A 15,175-nucleotide genomic window follows, 5' to 3' on the forward strand; every position below is an offset into this window, starting at 1 on the left:
TCGGACCTTGAAAAAAAAATAATCCTCATATATATTATTGTAGTAATAATGTCTTTGAGTAATATCTACATATGCTTAATCTTTTTACAATTATATGATGAATCATTCACCAGTAAAGAAGTATTTCAATGCAATTTTTTTATTTTACAAATGCAAAAAAGACGTTAATGGACACACCAATTTTTTTTTTTTAAATAACTTATTATTTAGACCAGAAATTATGAAGGACACAGGAAGGAAAGTAAAACTTTTTAAACTTCTAATGAAAATTTTAACTATTGTATATATTATAATATATATACATATATATATATATATATATATATATATATATATATATATATATATGTATATATATTATTACTAGTAATATTATATATTATATCACTAGTTAGTATAAAAAACTTTATATTTCATTATTGATGTTAATCATAATGTCGTAATTCTGTATTAGTGGATTTTTATTTGAGATACCTGTAAATTAGATAAAGTGTATTAGAAATCATTTGAGGAGAGGCATTTTGAACTTGTGAATTGCTGATCGTAGAATCAAAGAGAATTCATGATTTAATTTTTAGCTAATCATTTCAAATATTATTTAGCTGTAGGTGTATATTTCTAAGAGAGAGAGAGAGAGTGTGTGTGTGTGTGTGTGTGTGTGTGTATGTGGAAGTGTGTGTATGTGTGACATATATTTGAAATTCTTTAGATACTATAATTAGAATTTATGATCATATGGTTTTAAATCAATAGCAAACATTAAACCTGTAAGCTATTAAATCTTGACTGTATGTTAAGATAAATTATTCTTTTTATGTGGATCTTTTAAAATAATATATGAAGTGGCTTGCCTATTTGTCCAATATAAAGTTTGGTACAATAAGTATGAATGATTTTGTAACCAAGTGTGAGGTTATATTTGTTATGATTTCTTTTCACACAAAAAAAATGTTTATTGTTAAGTTGTATGGTTTAAATTCTATTTGATAACCTTTGAAAAATGATTTGAATTACTATTATTTTGGTTTCTGACATATAAGTGTTACATACTTTTTGTTATTATTTGTGTGTGTGTGTTATTTTATTATAGTAACTATGCAAGCCATGCTGGTTTATTATCTTCATTATCTTTTTTTAAATATAAAATAACTTTTTAAAAGATCTTCATTTTTTTAATGAGCAAAGGTTGCAAACTTTTTTTGAGCAATCGTTGTATAGCGTTCAAGATTTTGGGGATTAGTATCAGTTGATTTTGAAAGAACTTGAAAAAAACAATTTTGGGTTTTATGGTGTAGTTTATAGTTTGATAAGTTATCAACAGTACGTGTTATGTAGGTGATTTTTTGATCTTGATGTTTTATTTATTTTTTTTCTTCTAACATTATATCTCTGGCAACATTAAGTTACAATAAAACAATGAAGCCTTCCTATTAATAAACATAATATTCAGCTAATTAGTTTCAGAGTATGAAAAGATTCATTGAGATCAAAATTTACTTGTATTGCACAATTATAGTTAGACTGAGAAACATGAATTATACCAGTAACAGAATAATTATGCATCATTTTATCTCATTTATTTTTCAGGCTGAAGTAATGACAGTTTAACAACTCAAGACAAGATTGATTTTAATTCAGTTTTCTTTAAAGAAATTTGTTTAAATTCTACATTAGGTTAGCTGTGTATAGTTAAAATTTAGCTTCAAGAAGTTGTGTAGCAATTATTAAACTAATTTTTTTATGAAAGAAAGAATGCATATCTCCATTTCTGTTTAACCTATCTTGAAAATAATTTAATTTTTTTTTTAGATAATGTGTTAAAAATAATACTGGTACATTACTTATGCTTCTAGAAGGATAAGTCATAAGGCATCATTGGCATGAACAACATTTGTTGTTTTAAAAGCAAAAATAGTTTTGTTGTTTAATGTATAAAGATTTTTTTCTTTAATTACAATTAAGTATAATTTTAGTTAAATAATTTCTTTTTTGAAAAAGTGGGCATTAACATATAAATCATTATAATTATACATTAACCAAGAATGTTTCACCTAAAAAGAATCAATTTTATTTCTGTCACAAATTGAAAAAAATTTTTAAACACTTACTAGTTAAAGTCAAGTAGAATTTCTACTTACCAACCCTCCTTAAACCAATATCAGTATTAACCAAACTGCAAGTTGGATCCAGTTTAAATATAAAGATAGGTCAGGGCAAGATTGTATGAGTGTGTTCAGACTCAGTGCATGTTATTAAAAATTTATTTAAGTACTTTAAAGTTTAAAGATCTTTCTATCAGTTCACACTCGCTCCTGTCAGCTGCACTTGGCTCCTGACAATTCAGCAGCTGCATACACACTAACTACATAAGCTGGCTCTGCACTGCATTCAAGCAGTCTTCTTCCAGCCTTCTTCCATCAGCCTTCAAGGACTCAACAGTTCAAACTTACAAAATGTATTCTTAACAATGTATCATTTATGAATTCATTAAAAGGCATTTATATACACTTATACATAACTTGAATTATTCATTCAAATATTAAAGGATCATATCTAATTATGAATTGATAAATGTCTATATATATTTATTATTTGAACCAGCAGTAAATACATAGAGTAATTACCGTAATCAAGGTACTACACCAAGGCAGATATTATCTCGACAGAGTGTTAGGTTGTGATTTATACTGAAGCAACATAAATAATGTTGATGCTGTGGAACTTACATAATTATGCAACAACAAACCACATAACTATACTTTGATAGAAAAGAGTTTCACAATTTCTAGAACACTGTACTAGTGCAATATATGTACGCCATTTTCATCATTGAATAACATTTTTATAATTTATAAAATTCTATACATCTGATTTTATATTACCATATTTATAGAATGAAATGCAATATTTGTAGTTTAATTATTCATTTAATCTAAAAAAATTCAAAATAAATTGTTCTTATGAGTAAAATCTCTTATAAAGTGAATTTCTCAGTATATAAGGTTATCAGTGTCTCAGTAGTCTTAAATAATCAAGATTCTGCTGTATTTAATCAGTTATTATCTTGCATTTTTCTAGAATGTTACATTAAAATAGTTAAAGTATAATTTTTCTGAACTGAATTTTTTTTTAAATATACTGAAATATTTAAAATATATTTAAGAAAACAATAAAATTTTATATTAATTAATAATATTTTCTTTTTATCTGTTGCAGCTGTGGCATAGTGCAATTCTGATTTACAAAAGAAAAATACAAGAAGCTAAAGAAGAATTTAGTGCAACCACTTTTATGATCAAAACAATTTGAAACAACCAGAGAATGTTATCATCTGGAACTACTCTATACTTTTTGATTTAAATTTTTTCTTTCATATTTAAGAAAAAAAAGGGTAACAAACAGAAATGCTTGCCAACAACTACGCCAGTCTTATGTTCAGCTTGTATAACGTCTTGTGTGTATTTTATATCTATGGGACCAGCCATTATTTATTATTAATTATTAACTTTAATTAATATTTTTCTTCTTCTTGTTATTATTATTAATTTGCAATAATTTTTGCAATCACTTTATAAATATTTTAAATGCATATTTTATAATAATATTAATAATAATAATAATAATAATAGTACATACATTGTAAAGAAACTTAAAAAAATAATTAATTTGTAACCATTAGCTTGTAGTACCTTTTGCTATAAACCATTCAAAGAAAAAAGTATATGCATAAAAAAATCAAACATTCATTTATAATCATTATGCCTTCATATTCGTTATGATTGTTTTATAAAAAGGAATTTATGTAGCTGATTTATTTAGTTATCTTTTACAAATCTGTTTTTGTTGTCTTTTTTAAGGTTATGTTTATCACATAATTTTTGTTTTTCAGTTACGTAGAAAACTAATAGCAAAAATTATTTTTAAATTTGGATGATCATAATAAGGAAACATTATTGAAAAAATGGTACAACAACAATAATAATCGATTGGATAATAAAAATAGAAGATATTATATAAATATATAGAGATTAAAATGTAGATTCTGTGAAGAATAATAATAAGATAAAAAAAGAGAAATTCTTGTAATATTGTAGCTATATAATAGCATCGTAGTGTAATAATTGTAGTATGCATTAGTTTCTATAATTATTATGATAATATTACCATAATTTTTAATTTATTTTAGAAAATTTTAATTACCTAATAAATAATCATTAAAAGTAAAAAGTACAAGAATATTATTAAAAACTAAAAAGTAAATTATAATTTATATAAATTTCAAGGTATATTTTTAAAAAAGTATTTGATGTAATATGTACTTGAAATTCCTAATTATTAATCAAAGAAATATTATGTAGAATCAGGAAAAATATAAATAAATTATTTATTATTGCATTAAAATTTGCTATCATAGCACAAATTAATAAAATTATTTTGTAGCAATTTTAAAATAAAATAAGCGCTGCTGAAGTTTCTTTCTTCTCCAGTGTTGATAACAAATCATTACTATATTAAATAATTTATCTAAACTGAACAACTAATAAATATTGCTATCATATTTATAAATAACATTAATCTATTATCAAAATACTGTGCTAAAACGTTAGTGAGTGATTAAATGCCGCTTTTTTTAGTAAAATTTTTATTTTCTTCCTTATAGTTACTAATACACTTAAGAAAAAAATCATCAGTAAATATATATATATATATATATATATATGTTTGCGAGATTATCAGAGAAAGTTTATTGATATTTTTCTTGTATTGTGTATGTATATGTTAATTAATTTAGTGCCTCAGCTATGTTTCCAGTACAATATTTCTCTTTTATTAATAAAATATATAAATATATATGCATAAATAAAATATACTATTATGTATTTAGTCTCTAGTTTCTATACGAATAGTTTTTAGTCAGTTTCATTAAAAGAAAAGAAAATAAGCGAATTTAATTATTATTATTAATAAAATATACAGTAAATACTTAATACAACACTTACGTATCAATTTTGTCCATCAAGCACTGCTAAGACTTTCTTACTTATTAAAATATTTAATATAATACTATTTAGTGTTAAGATTATAATTAAAAATATTATTTTACTGTGAATACTATCTGTGTGCAACCTTTAATCTTAAGACATAAAGACTTAATATTTCGTAAATATAAAAAATTAGACATTGTAGATTATTAAATTAATTTACATTTTAGTTCCGGTAGTTCTTGCTTCTTACTGCAAATTTTATTTATTCAAAAAAGTTCTTTCCTCTTATTTAGTTTTTTGGGATGAGTAATAAAGCTGAAAAGCGAAATGGATTTCATAGTTCCAGGGAAATCCATTTAGCGATTTTCAGCTTTCGAAGTAAGATTTTTTCCAACCAGAAAAGTATAGGGAAGATTTTTCTGGTTGGATTTCATGGTTATATAAAATGAAATCGGTATAAAATTATTCATTTATACAGTATCATTTTATCATTAAAACTATCAGCATTTCGAGCAAGCTATGTAGATTTATTAAATTATAACAATCGCAATTTTTGGAGCTAGGCTTAACACTGTTTAACAAAATAATATTTAAAGACAAAAACATAAAAATTAAAATTAATGACAATGAAATTATAAGATATTTATTATTATTATAATTATTATTATTATTATTATTATTATTATTATTATAAAGCATGTTTTATAAATATATTATATACATTATAAATATGTCTTTTGTACTATAACTTGTGTGAATTTTTCCTCCCCTCTTATTCGCTGCTCAAAACTTTTATGATAAAACAAATTGAAGCTAAATCTGTGAGAATAGAAGAATATTTTGAAGTGTGTTTAAAGACATTTTATTGTATAAATATATATATATTTAATTATACTATAAATCTTTACTCGTTTAGAAATCCTACCATACTATTATTATTATTTTTATTATCATTAATGTATTTAGAAAAATCTGTCATAGAAATTTAACCTTACCTAACCTTAACTTAACTTAATCTAACTTTTTTTTATTAATAATTCAATTTCTACTTTAGCACATTACATTATTAATTAATAATTATAAATAGTTTATAAAATAATGGCACATAGATAAATTTAGTTTTTTCAACAGTCAATAGAGATAATTTTTTTTAATGAATGCTTTATAGATTAAATATATCTTTTATAGTTTGTGCCAATAAGTTTAATACTTTTTCTTTTTTTTACACAAAAGAGATATACATACATATAAATGCACAATTTTTAAAGGAGTCTTCCTGTAATTCATGAAATTTGATTGAATTCAAAGGTCATATTAAAGGTGGGCATTTTTTAAAGCACAGAATTATATTCATTCAAAGTTGGACTTCATTTCATCATTATCAATTAATTTTCTCATAATAATTATCATTAAAGTAAGTTAATAAACATTTATTTGAAATTTATAGTTAATAAAGCACTTGTTTCGCTCTTGATAATTAAAAAAAGAATTCAACAGCAAAACAAGTTAATGATAATTATTTACTTCTAATTTTATTTTATAATTATTACTAAAACTTAAACTGTAATATTTATAACGTGACAAAAATATCATGTTGTTATATAAACATATATATATTTATATATGTTGTATATTCAGCTAAGTACTTTAGCATGTATAATTATTAATATTTGATTACTTCATAATAAAACTATCTTATTCATAATATAATTGTTTTTTTTTCTTGCGATATAAATTTGGTTACAATATTTTTTTTTAATAGACTCCACACTTGGCAAGTACCACTGCACTTCTGATTGCCTAACCCCAGCAGGGCAAGTATATTTTATATTGTTTGTGTGTCCATATTTTTCAGTAGTTGCATTCTTTGAAATAAACTCATTTCATATACTTGCGAAAGTATTATTTATAATTCTCTTGATAAGAGAGTACAAAAAGAATTTAATTGAAAAAAATATTAAATATATTTAATTTTAGGAAGTTTTAGGACAAACATTACTTTCAAATATTTATATATTTGCACAACCAAAAAACTGACATGTATGTACAAAGCAGTAAGTGGAAGTTGATAAGCAGTACATTCACCAGCATGATACAAACATGATAACTTTTATATTTAGAATGTTAATTAGTGTATAAAAGAAACAGCATAGAGATTGAAGTAAAAATTTGAGGGTGAATTATTTAAGGGGAAAAAATAAAACAATAAAATTCACTGATTATACTGTTTTTTGGCAGAAATAAAAAGTTAGAATAAATTCTGAATAACGTAGATTTATGCTAAGGAAGAGATTAAGTTTGAAATTAATAAAATTAAACAAAGGTAATGAAATGTGATAGAAAGGAAGATTGAAATAAATTTTATAAGAGATAGAATTTTGTTACTAGATAATAGAATTACAAAGGATGAATAAAGTTAGAGATCAAAAACAGACTAGTTCAAGCAAGGAGAGCTTTCATGAAAAGAAGTTTGCTAGTATCATACTCATGTGTAACACTTCAATTCTTGCCAGGAGTACAGTGTCACTTGCTTGGTGATTTATGTTGACATCTCATATCCCATGACTAATCATGATAAATGACTGATACATATTTAAATCTAAACTAATAGAATAATTTTTAGTTAGTTCACTCTTTCAAAAAAAATAACCATTTACAAACATAATTTTATAAACTGTAGTTAAAAGTGAGTGATAAAAATTAGAACAGTATGTCAAAATGAAGTTTTCTGTGAAAATCAACAAAATTGCTAGTGAAACACTGGAGTCATGTGGTATTTGTTGTAGATGGCCTGAAAAATTAAATTACCTTGAATGGTTTAATAAATTCAAATATGAACAAGAAGATGTGACTGCAGCCCCAAAAAAAAAGGTTAGATACAAATGCAAATAGAGTTTGAGATTTCATATGGAACAAAAGATCAGAATTGTGGACGATTCATCATGACAAAATAAGTGAATGATTCATCATGACAATGCACCAACCATGGTGAGTCACTATGACTTAGTAGTTACCTGCCATTCCTTGCTGTTATAACTCGACTGCACTAAAACAAAGATTTCCTGATATCACTAATGTACAGAGATTATGAGATAAAAGGAACTTAAATATTAAGAAATAAAAAAATTTCAGCCCTGTTTCAAGAATTGGTAAGACCAACTAAACCAAACAAAGTATAATATAGCAGTATAGTAGAAACCAGTGTAGTATTAATGTAGACATCATGGGCACTTTTTAAAAACAGAGATTCCACGGTACCTGAAAGAATTTAAAAGTTTTAATTTTTTATAATTTCTTATACTTTATCGGTTTCAAGTTATTAAAAGTGTTATGTAAGATAACTGTTGAGTAAGGAAATCAAATGGTATCCATATTTTTTTTACTAAAAATTTTGATTTACTTTCTTTCAACAATTATCCTTTAGCACTGCATAATTTCTAACATACAAATGTAATTTGATCAATGGGATCAAACAGGAATCAATTCTTTTTCTTAAATATACTACATAATTATGTCATTAACATTTAAAATAAAAATCTGTCAGAGGCAAAGTCAAGAATGTTATGAAACTGTTTGCCAGTTTTTTTTTTTTATTAATTTGAACCAATTATTTACCTTCTTGAGACAATCAATTAAAATTATTGTGGTTAAACACTTAAACTTAAAAAAAAATAAGTTTACTAGATATATTTCAGTGACATACTATTTGAATATTTTTCTTTTTTCAAAGAGTAATTTATATTAAAAAAACAAACAAAGAAGTTTTTTTGATGGCTGAAGTATGGATAATTGAACAAGTTTTAAATGTTTTTACTTGTAAGCTGTAGTTTTTTGACAAAATTTAAAACTAAAAATGGCTTACAACACATTAACAAATGATCAAAGTGATTTTAACTTTCAAAAACTTGAACATCCCTAATTTAAATAAAATCATATAGTAAACTCTGTTAAAAGTAAAGTTTTTTTACACTTAGTCAAAAAAATTCTATTAAACCAGTCAAAAAATGGATGTAGGATATATATTTATTTGGTGCTGATGGGCACCAAGACGTTTATGGCCAGTTGTTATCCCAAACATGGCCGGCCATACTCTTGCTGCTAGGACTCTCATAGCTTCATTCCCTACCAGCGAAGACCATTTTTTAATTTTGCTACAACAGGGGTATTGTCGGGCAGAAATTCTGAATTTGTTGTTAATAAAGAGCTTTGCTAAATGAAAAGATAATATACCATAGGTGGCTGCTGAACCAAGATTTGTACTCCTTTTTTTGGGTGTTCATTTCCATACATGCTCACATGGAATGGAATCCACTGATAAATCACTTCTTTTCTTGCAACTTATAGCTGGCTAATCGAGGTCCTTATGTCTAAGATCTATATAGATGTTTGATGTTGGTAAGATGTGACTGCCAAAATATTAGCTTTTGAGTCAGCCTTACTAAGAGAGACAGCCTTACCAAAGGCATGTACAAAGAGTTGTCGGAGGGCAATATTGCAGTGTTTGAATGGTATTTCCCAATTGAATGGTAAAAAGAGAAGATCTCACAGAATACTCTGGCACCAGTATTACTTGGCAGGTCAGAACATAAGCCATCAGTGTACATCCATAGCTATTCATTTTTGGGGTACAGTGTTTCCACATTTTCCATGGAATACACAATATGATTTGGATTTCTACAACTAATTAAGTTTAAGTATTCCTTTTTTCTGAATTATAATATAGTATTGAAGTTAAATTTAATATTTTTTTAATTCAGCAATGAGAATGTAACCCACTATATACATAGAAGCTAGAATGATTAACAAAAAAAAAAAAAAAAAAAATGTATATATAAATTATATATGTATATACAAGCTGATCAGGGCTCACTTTGCTCATCCTTCTGAGCCCTTGCCACATGAACCTCTTGGCCACCTGCTGTCTTCATTACCCTCATGGTTGTGAGAATAATACTGATCGATAACAATTAACTATACAGACTTTACAAGTGCAAAAAGACTAAATTGCAAAAGACAGAATAGTAGTGATTAAAGTACACAGACTTTTCACAAAGTAAACTTCACAACTTTCACCCTCAGAGGTGAGGTTGTGAAGGGCTAGAGTTTCAATGTATGGCTTAAAATCTTCCCTTGGATAACACGAATATATCCTGAAAATTTAAAAGTAATCAGTCAGTTGGTTCTCACGTGATGCTGTTGCAAACAGACAGACAGAACCCGCCACAAACTTTCTCTTTATATATATATATATATATATAATGCATAATAATATAATTAGTGATGTGAATAAACTATACTTTTTACTTTAAAGTAAATACTGGTCAAGTAAAGTAAATCCTTGAGACTAAGTGAATAACCTCTTACTAATACTTATAAGTAAACACTTGTAAAATTTGTAGTTGTCCAAGTATTTGCAAGTAGTTTTCCCATTTTGCTTTTACTTATCCAGTATTCTCTTTACTTATCATGTAAACACTTATATGATTCATATCCTCTACATCATCATGTTCAGACACGTTTGTCAATACAGCAAACGTTTCTCTTGTTTTAATCAATCCAGCACCATTTGCATGCCAGTCTTTTAGCAAACATCATCATGTCTAGTGAAGAGACTAATTTCGAAGTACAAGAACCGGTAGAGCCATCTGCGCCAGAAAGTAGCAGAATGTATTTGGTAAATATTCTTAGGCAACACCGTTGTTTTAGACCGGTCTATGAGTTCTAAAAGAATTGCTGCCAAAGAAAAAGCATGGAACATTATTCAGAAGGAATATCAGAAAAGTGAGGGGAAGTCAATTACAGTAGAAAAACCAAAAAAAAATTTTAAATAACATGAAAATAGACCTTAAAAAGAAAACTGACAAAAATAAAAGTGGGAATAGAGCAGTGAAATTACTAAAATGGGAATCCAACCTCCTTGAGTTACTTGAAATTCATGAAAATCCTGTATTGCATCAGATACCGGGAGCAACCAATGTAGGAATTGAAAATAGGATTCAAGAAGATACCCCAATTCAGCCTACTAACGAAATTGCTAACAAGTCATCAGACGAAAATCATTCAAAATCAGGACAGCCTGAAAAGCGTAAAAAAAGAGACAATATTGGGACACTGATGAAACAGCCAATCTATCAACCACTGATCTTCAATGAGTCGTTCTCAATGAACAGCTGAAACTTGCAAGAATGCAGATGAAGAGAAAGGACATAAAAATTAAGATAGAGGAGACAAAACTGGAACAAGAGAAAATTAAATTACGTCAGCTGCAATCATCTTTAACAGAACGGTGCGAAGTTAATGAAGAGAACAGAGATTTTGATTTCAGCCAATACGTATTGTTGAAGTAATCCTTATTTTGTATTTCTGTAAAAAAAATGTATGCATTTAATTTTGTATTTGTAAGTCTTAATAAAATAAAATAAAAACCTATCACTTCCAAAAAAAAATTAAAAATCCATTTATACTTGTGGGGGCCGTGTGCGTATGTGTGCTAACACATGCTCATTCATTCACATGCACACATGCATGCACACACACATACACACACCAGTATAAAATAGAAATATCCAGTATAAATGATTAATTTTGTTTTTTCTCTTACAATGATTTTTTTCTTTATTTATTTTTCTTCTGTTATTTATACTTATTACATTTTTTTATGTACAAAATGAGGTAAGGAAGAGAGTAACAATTTATAATAATAATACATTTTATTAAAGTTTTATAATAAATGATAAATATAAAAAAATGGTAAAATGATAAAAAATGATAAGGAGTTTATTCCAAATCAATTTTCCAACAACAAAGCCATGATTTCATTTCTTCTTGCCTGCCCTCTGAGATGAATTCCATCCCTTCAAGTTCTTCTGGTTCTTCATTTTCATCCTCTTCTCCTTCATAATTAATATTTTCTTCTAACTCACAATATTCTTCATTTAAATGCTTCGCAACATTGTGTAAAACAGAACAAGCCACAAATACTTTCGGAATTTTTCCCAATTTTACACGAACAAGATTCACCAATATTGGGAACCGTTTCTTAAGTTGACCAAAAATGCGTTCAATAACAACTCTTTCTTTAGAATGTTGTTTATTGAACACTTCTTTCTTCCTGTTTCCTGCTAGTTTAAACAGTGTTATTAATCATGGGGCAATTCCGTACTCACTGTCTCCCAAAAGGCATACTATACCATTAAATTTAGCCATGGTTTGGCAAACACTGCTCTGTCTCCAAATGCGACTGTCATGGGTGCTACCGGCCAAGAAGCATCAACGCTAGTGAGTTTTTCAGTGGAATCACATGTTACTTGAACGTTGATGCTGGGATACTTCTTACGGTTTATGTAACAGTCTCCATAGCGTGCTGGTTTATTTATTTCTAAGTGTGTGCAATCCACAGCACCTATTATGCTCGGCATTTTAAAGCGAGAACTCCATTTTCTCTTGGCTTCATTTAACTCTTGAGCATTCTGTGGAAAGTGAATCCACTCAGATGCCTTTTCATTTATTTTGTACAGAACGTAATCGAATGTTTTGCATACTGTAGAACGGTGAATTCCGAAGTCTTCACTGACACTATTTTGAAATCCAGGGTCTGATAAGTACCGCAAAAATACAGCCTTTTAGAGATGATTTAGTCACAGCCTTTTAGAGATGCTTTAAAGTTATTTAGAAGGGAATTTTATTTTCTTGTTTTTGGAAATTATTTTATTTATTTTTTGTACCTGTTCTGGGTCTTTCTGTTTCTTTAATCTTTTGGTTAATATTTCCTTTTAGTTTTAATTTTTTTGGATTTTCTTATTGTCTTTTTTTTTTTTTTTGTTGTTCTGGTTTGGGGGTTTATTTTATTATAATTGCTGGTTGGTCATCTAATTCTGTTTATTCTTTATTGGGTTGTATACGTAGAATTTCTCAAAGAATTTCTTATGAAGTTGTTTTTTTTTTAGTTATTTTTTGTTTTATTTTATATTGCAAGTCTTTTAATTTGAATTATTTTTGTTATTTTCAGTTGGATGTTTGATTTATTTTTTTTATCTTTTCCTTTATTTATAATTTTTCTTTCTTGTATTTTGGCTGAAACTAATCGTTCTCCATTTGATTTTTCTGAGGGTGAGTCTGAGTTGGTTTCTGGATTTAATGTTGAGTATAGATCATTTAGATTTTCTTTATTTTTTTTATCTGAATATAGAAATATAATGTTTATAAGATTTTTTACTTGTTTAGTTTTTTTGGGGGGTGATTGTATAAAATTTTTTTTTTTTATTAGGGTTGTTTTTCTTATTTATTTTTTTGTGTGGGTTCGTGGTTCTTTTCCTCGTTATCGTTATGATAAATTAATATATATGTGTTGAAGGAGTTATTTACCTGTTACTTTAAATTATATTTTGGTTTTTATTTTTTTTAGGATTTTTTTGTTTTTCATTATTTTAAGGTGATAAAAAAATTAATAGTATTTTATACTTTCCTATAATTTCAAGTTATATTGCTTTGAGCTTATTAACTTATAACTTATAATTTATCTCATATCCTTGCAGACATGGGATAAGTAATAAAAAATGAAAAGTAAATTGTGGTTAGGATTTGTCCTGTAATAATATATGGTTCTTCTACTGGTCGTGCTCCGATTCATGTGAGTAAGATAAATGTATTTACTATGGTTCAGAATATTATTTTATTTATTGGGTAGAATGATCTTGTTTGAAATTTTATTTTTATTGAGAATGGTATTGATATAATAATTATAATTGATATTATTAGTGCTACTACTCCTCCTAATTTTCTAGGGATAGATCGTAGGATTGCATATGCAAATAGGAAGTATCATTCGGGTTGAATGTGTGGAGGTGTTCTTAGTGGATTTGCTGGTGTAAAATTTTCTGGATCTATGGTGAGGAATGGATTTATATTAATTATTATTGTGAAAATTATAATTGTTATTACTATTCCTAAGATATCGTTTGTTGTAAAGTAGGGGTGGAATGGAATTTTGTCAATATTGTTTTTTATACCTAGTGGGTTAGATGATCCGGATTCATGTAGGAATATTAGGTGCAATATTACTATTGTTGATAAAATGAATGGTAAAATGAAGTGGAATGTGAAGAATCGATTTAGTGTGGGATTGTCTACAGCAAATCCCCCCCATACTCATTGTACTACTATTTCTCCTATGTAGGGAATTGCTGAAATTAAGTTTGTAATTACTGTTGCTCCTCAGAATGATATTTGACCTCATGGTAATACATATCCTATAAATGCTGTTGCCATTAATGTTAAAAGAATTAATGATCCTGATATTCATGTTTTCTTTAATTTAAATGATCCATAATATATTCCTCGTCCTGTGTGTATAAAAATTAAAATGAAGAATAATGATACACCATTTGCGTGAATATTTTGAATTATTCATCCGTAATTTACCTCTCGGGTAATATGTACAATTCTTTTAAAAGCTTTATCAATTCTTGGTGAATAATGTATTGCTAGAAATAATCCTGAAATAATTTGAATTATTAAGCATATTCCTAGAAGTGATCCAAAGTTTCATCATAATGAAATATTTGATGGTCTTGGTAAATCAATTAAAAAGGAATTAATTGGTCTTAATTTACGTATTGATTTAAACATAAGTTTTTTTAAGTGGTCCTTCGAATGTTCTTACAATGTTGTTTACAGAGATTAATGTAATGATTAGGATTAATATTATTGTAAGTGTAATATTTATTTTATATATTCTAAAAAATTTTCTTGTTGATTTTTCTTCAGTTAATTCGGTTGTTACTTCTTTTATTTCATTAAATTTAGTAATTATTTCTGTTGTTGGATCTAAATTTCTTATTATAATGGAAATTAATATAGTTAATATTCAGATTAAAAAAATTTTTGTTCTTGGTTTGAATTTTTCGTTTGATGCAATTCTTGATATATATATGAATATAATTATTAGTCCTCCTACTGTTGTTAAGAATATGATGTAAAGATATCATGATGATTTAATTATTATTGAATTATTTCTGCACATTAGGGCTGTTTGAAAAATTAGTATTGATCCTAGTGATATAGGGTGTTTAAGTATTGGAGATATAATAATATTTGATAAAATTAAATATTTTGTGAAAATTCAGTAAGTATTTTAATATAAAATATTAGTTTTGGATACTAAAAATGATTTTTTCTTTACTGATTTTGTT

The 15,175-nt window shown here is 26.5% G+C and overlaps 1 protein-coding gene and 1 pseudogene across 5 annotated transcripts in view; one reads left to right on the plus strand and one right to left on the minus strand.

Annotated features, from left to right (window-relative positions):
• jus (EB domain-containing julius seizure protein) overlaps positions 1 to 6,338 on the plus strand; it is a 746,258-nt gene extending 739,920 nt beyond the window's left edge. For all 5 annotated transcript variants that reach the window (XM_075376039.1, XM_075376040.1, XM_075376041.1 and 2 more), the window contains one exon: positions 3,217 to 6,338. In XM_075376039.1, the coding sequence (XP_075232154.1) occupies positions 3,217 to 3,227 (11 nt within the window). In that variant the 3' untranslated portion in view covers positions 3,228 to 6,338. The remainder of the gene's footprint in view (positions 1 to 3,216) is intronic.
• A 7,167-nt stretch (positions 6,339 to 13,505) lies between these two features.
• On the minus strand, positions 13,506 to 14,612 carry LOC142330247 (cytochrome b-like; annotated as a pseudogene).
• Positions 14,613 to 15,175: the final 563 nt, after the last annotated feature.

This window comes from Lycorma delicatula, chromosome 9 (genome assembly GCF_047948215.1).
Source record: "Lycorma delicatula isolate Av1 chromosome 9, ASM4794821v1, whole genome shotgun sequence".
Taxonomy (NCBI): Eukaryota; Metazoa; Arthropoda; class Insecta; order Hemiptera; family Fulgoridae; genus Lycorma; species Lycorma delicatula.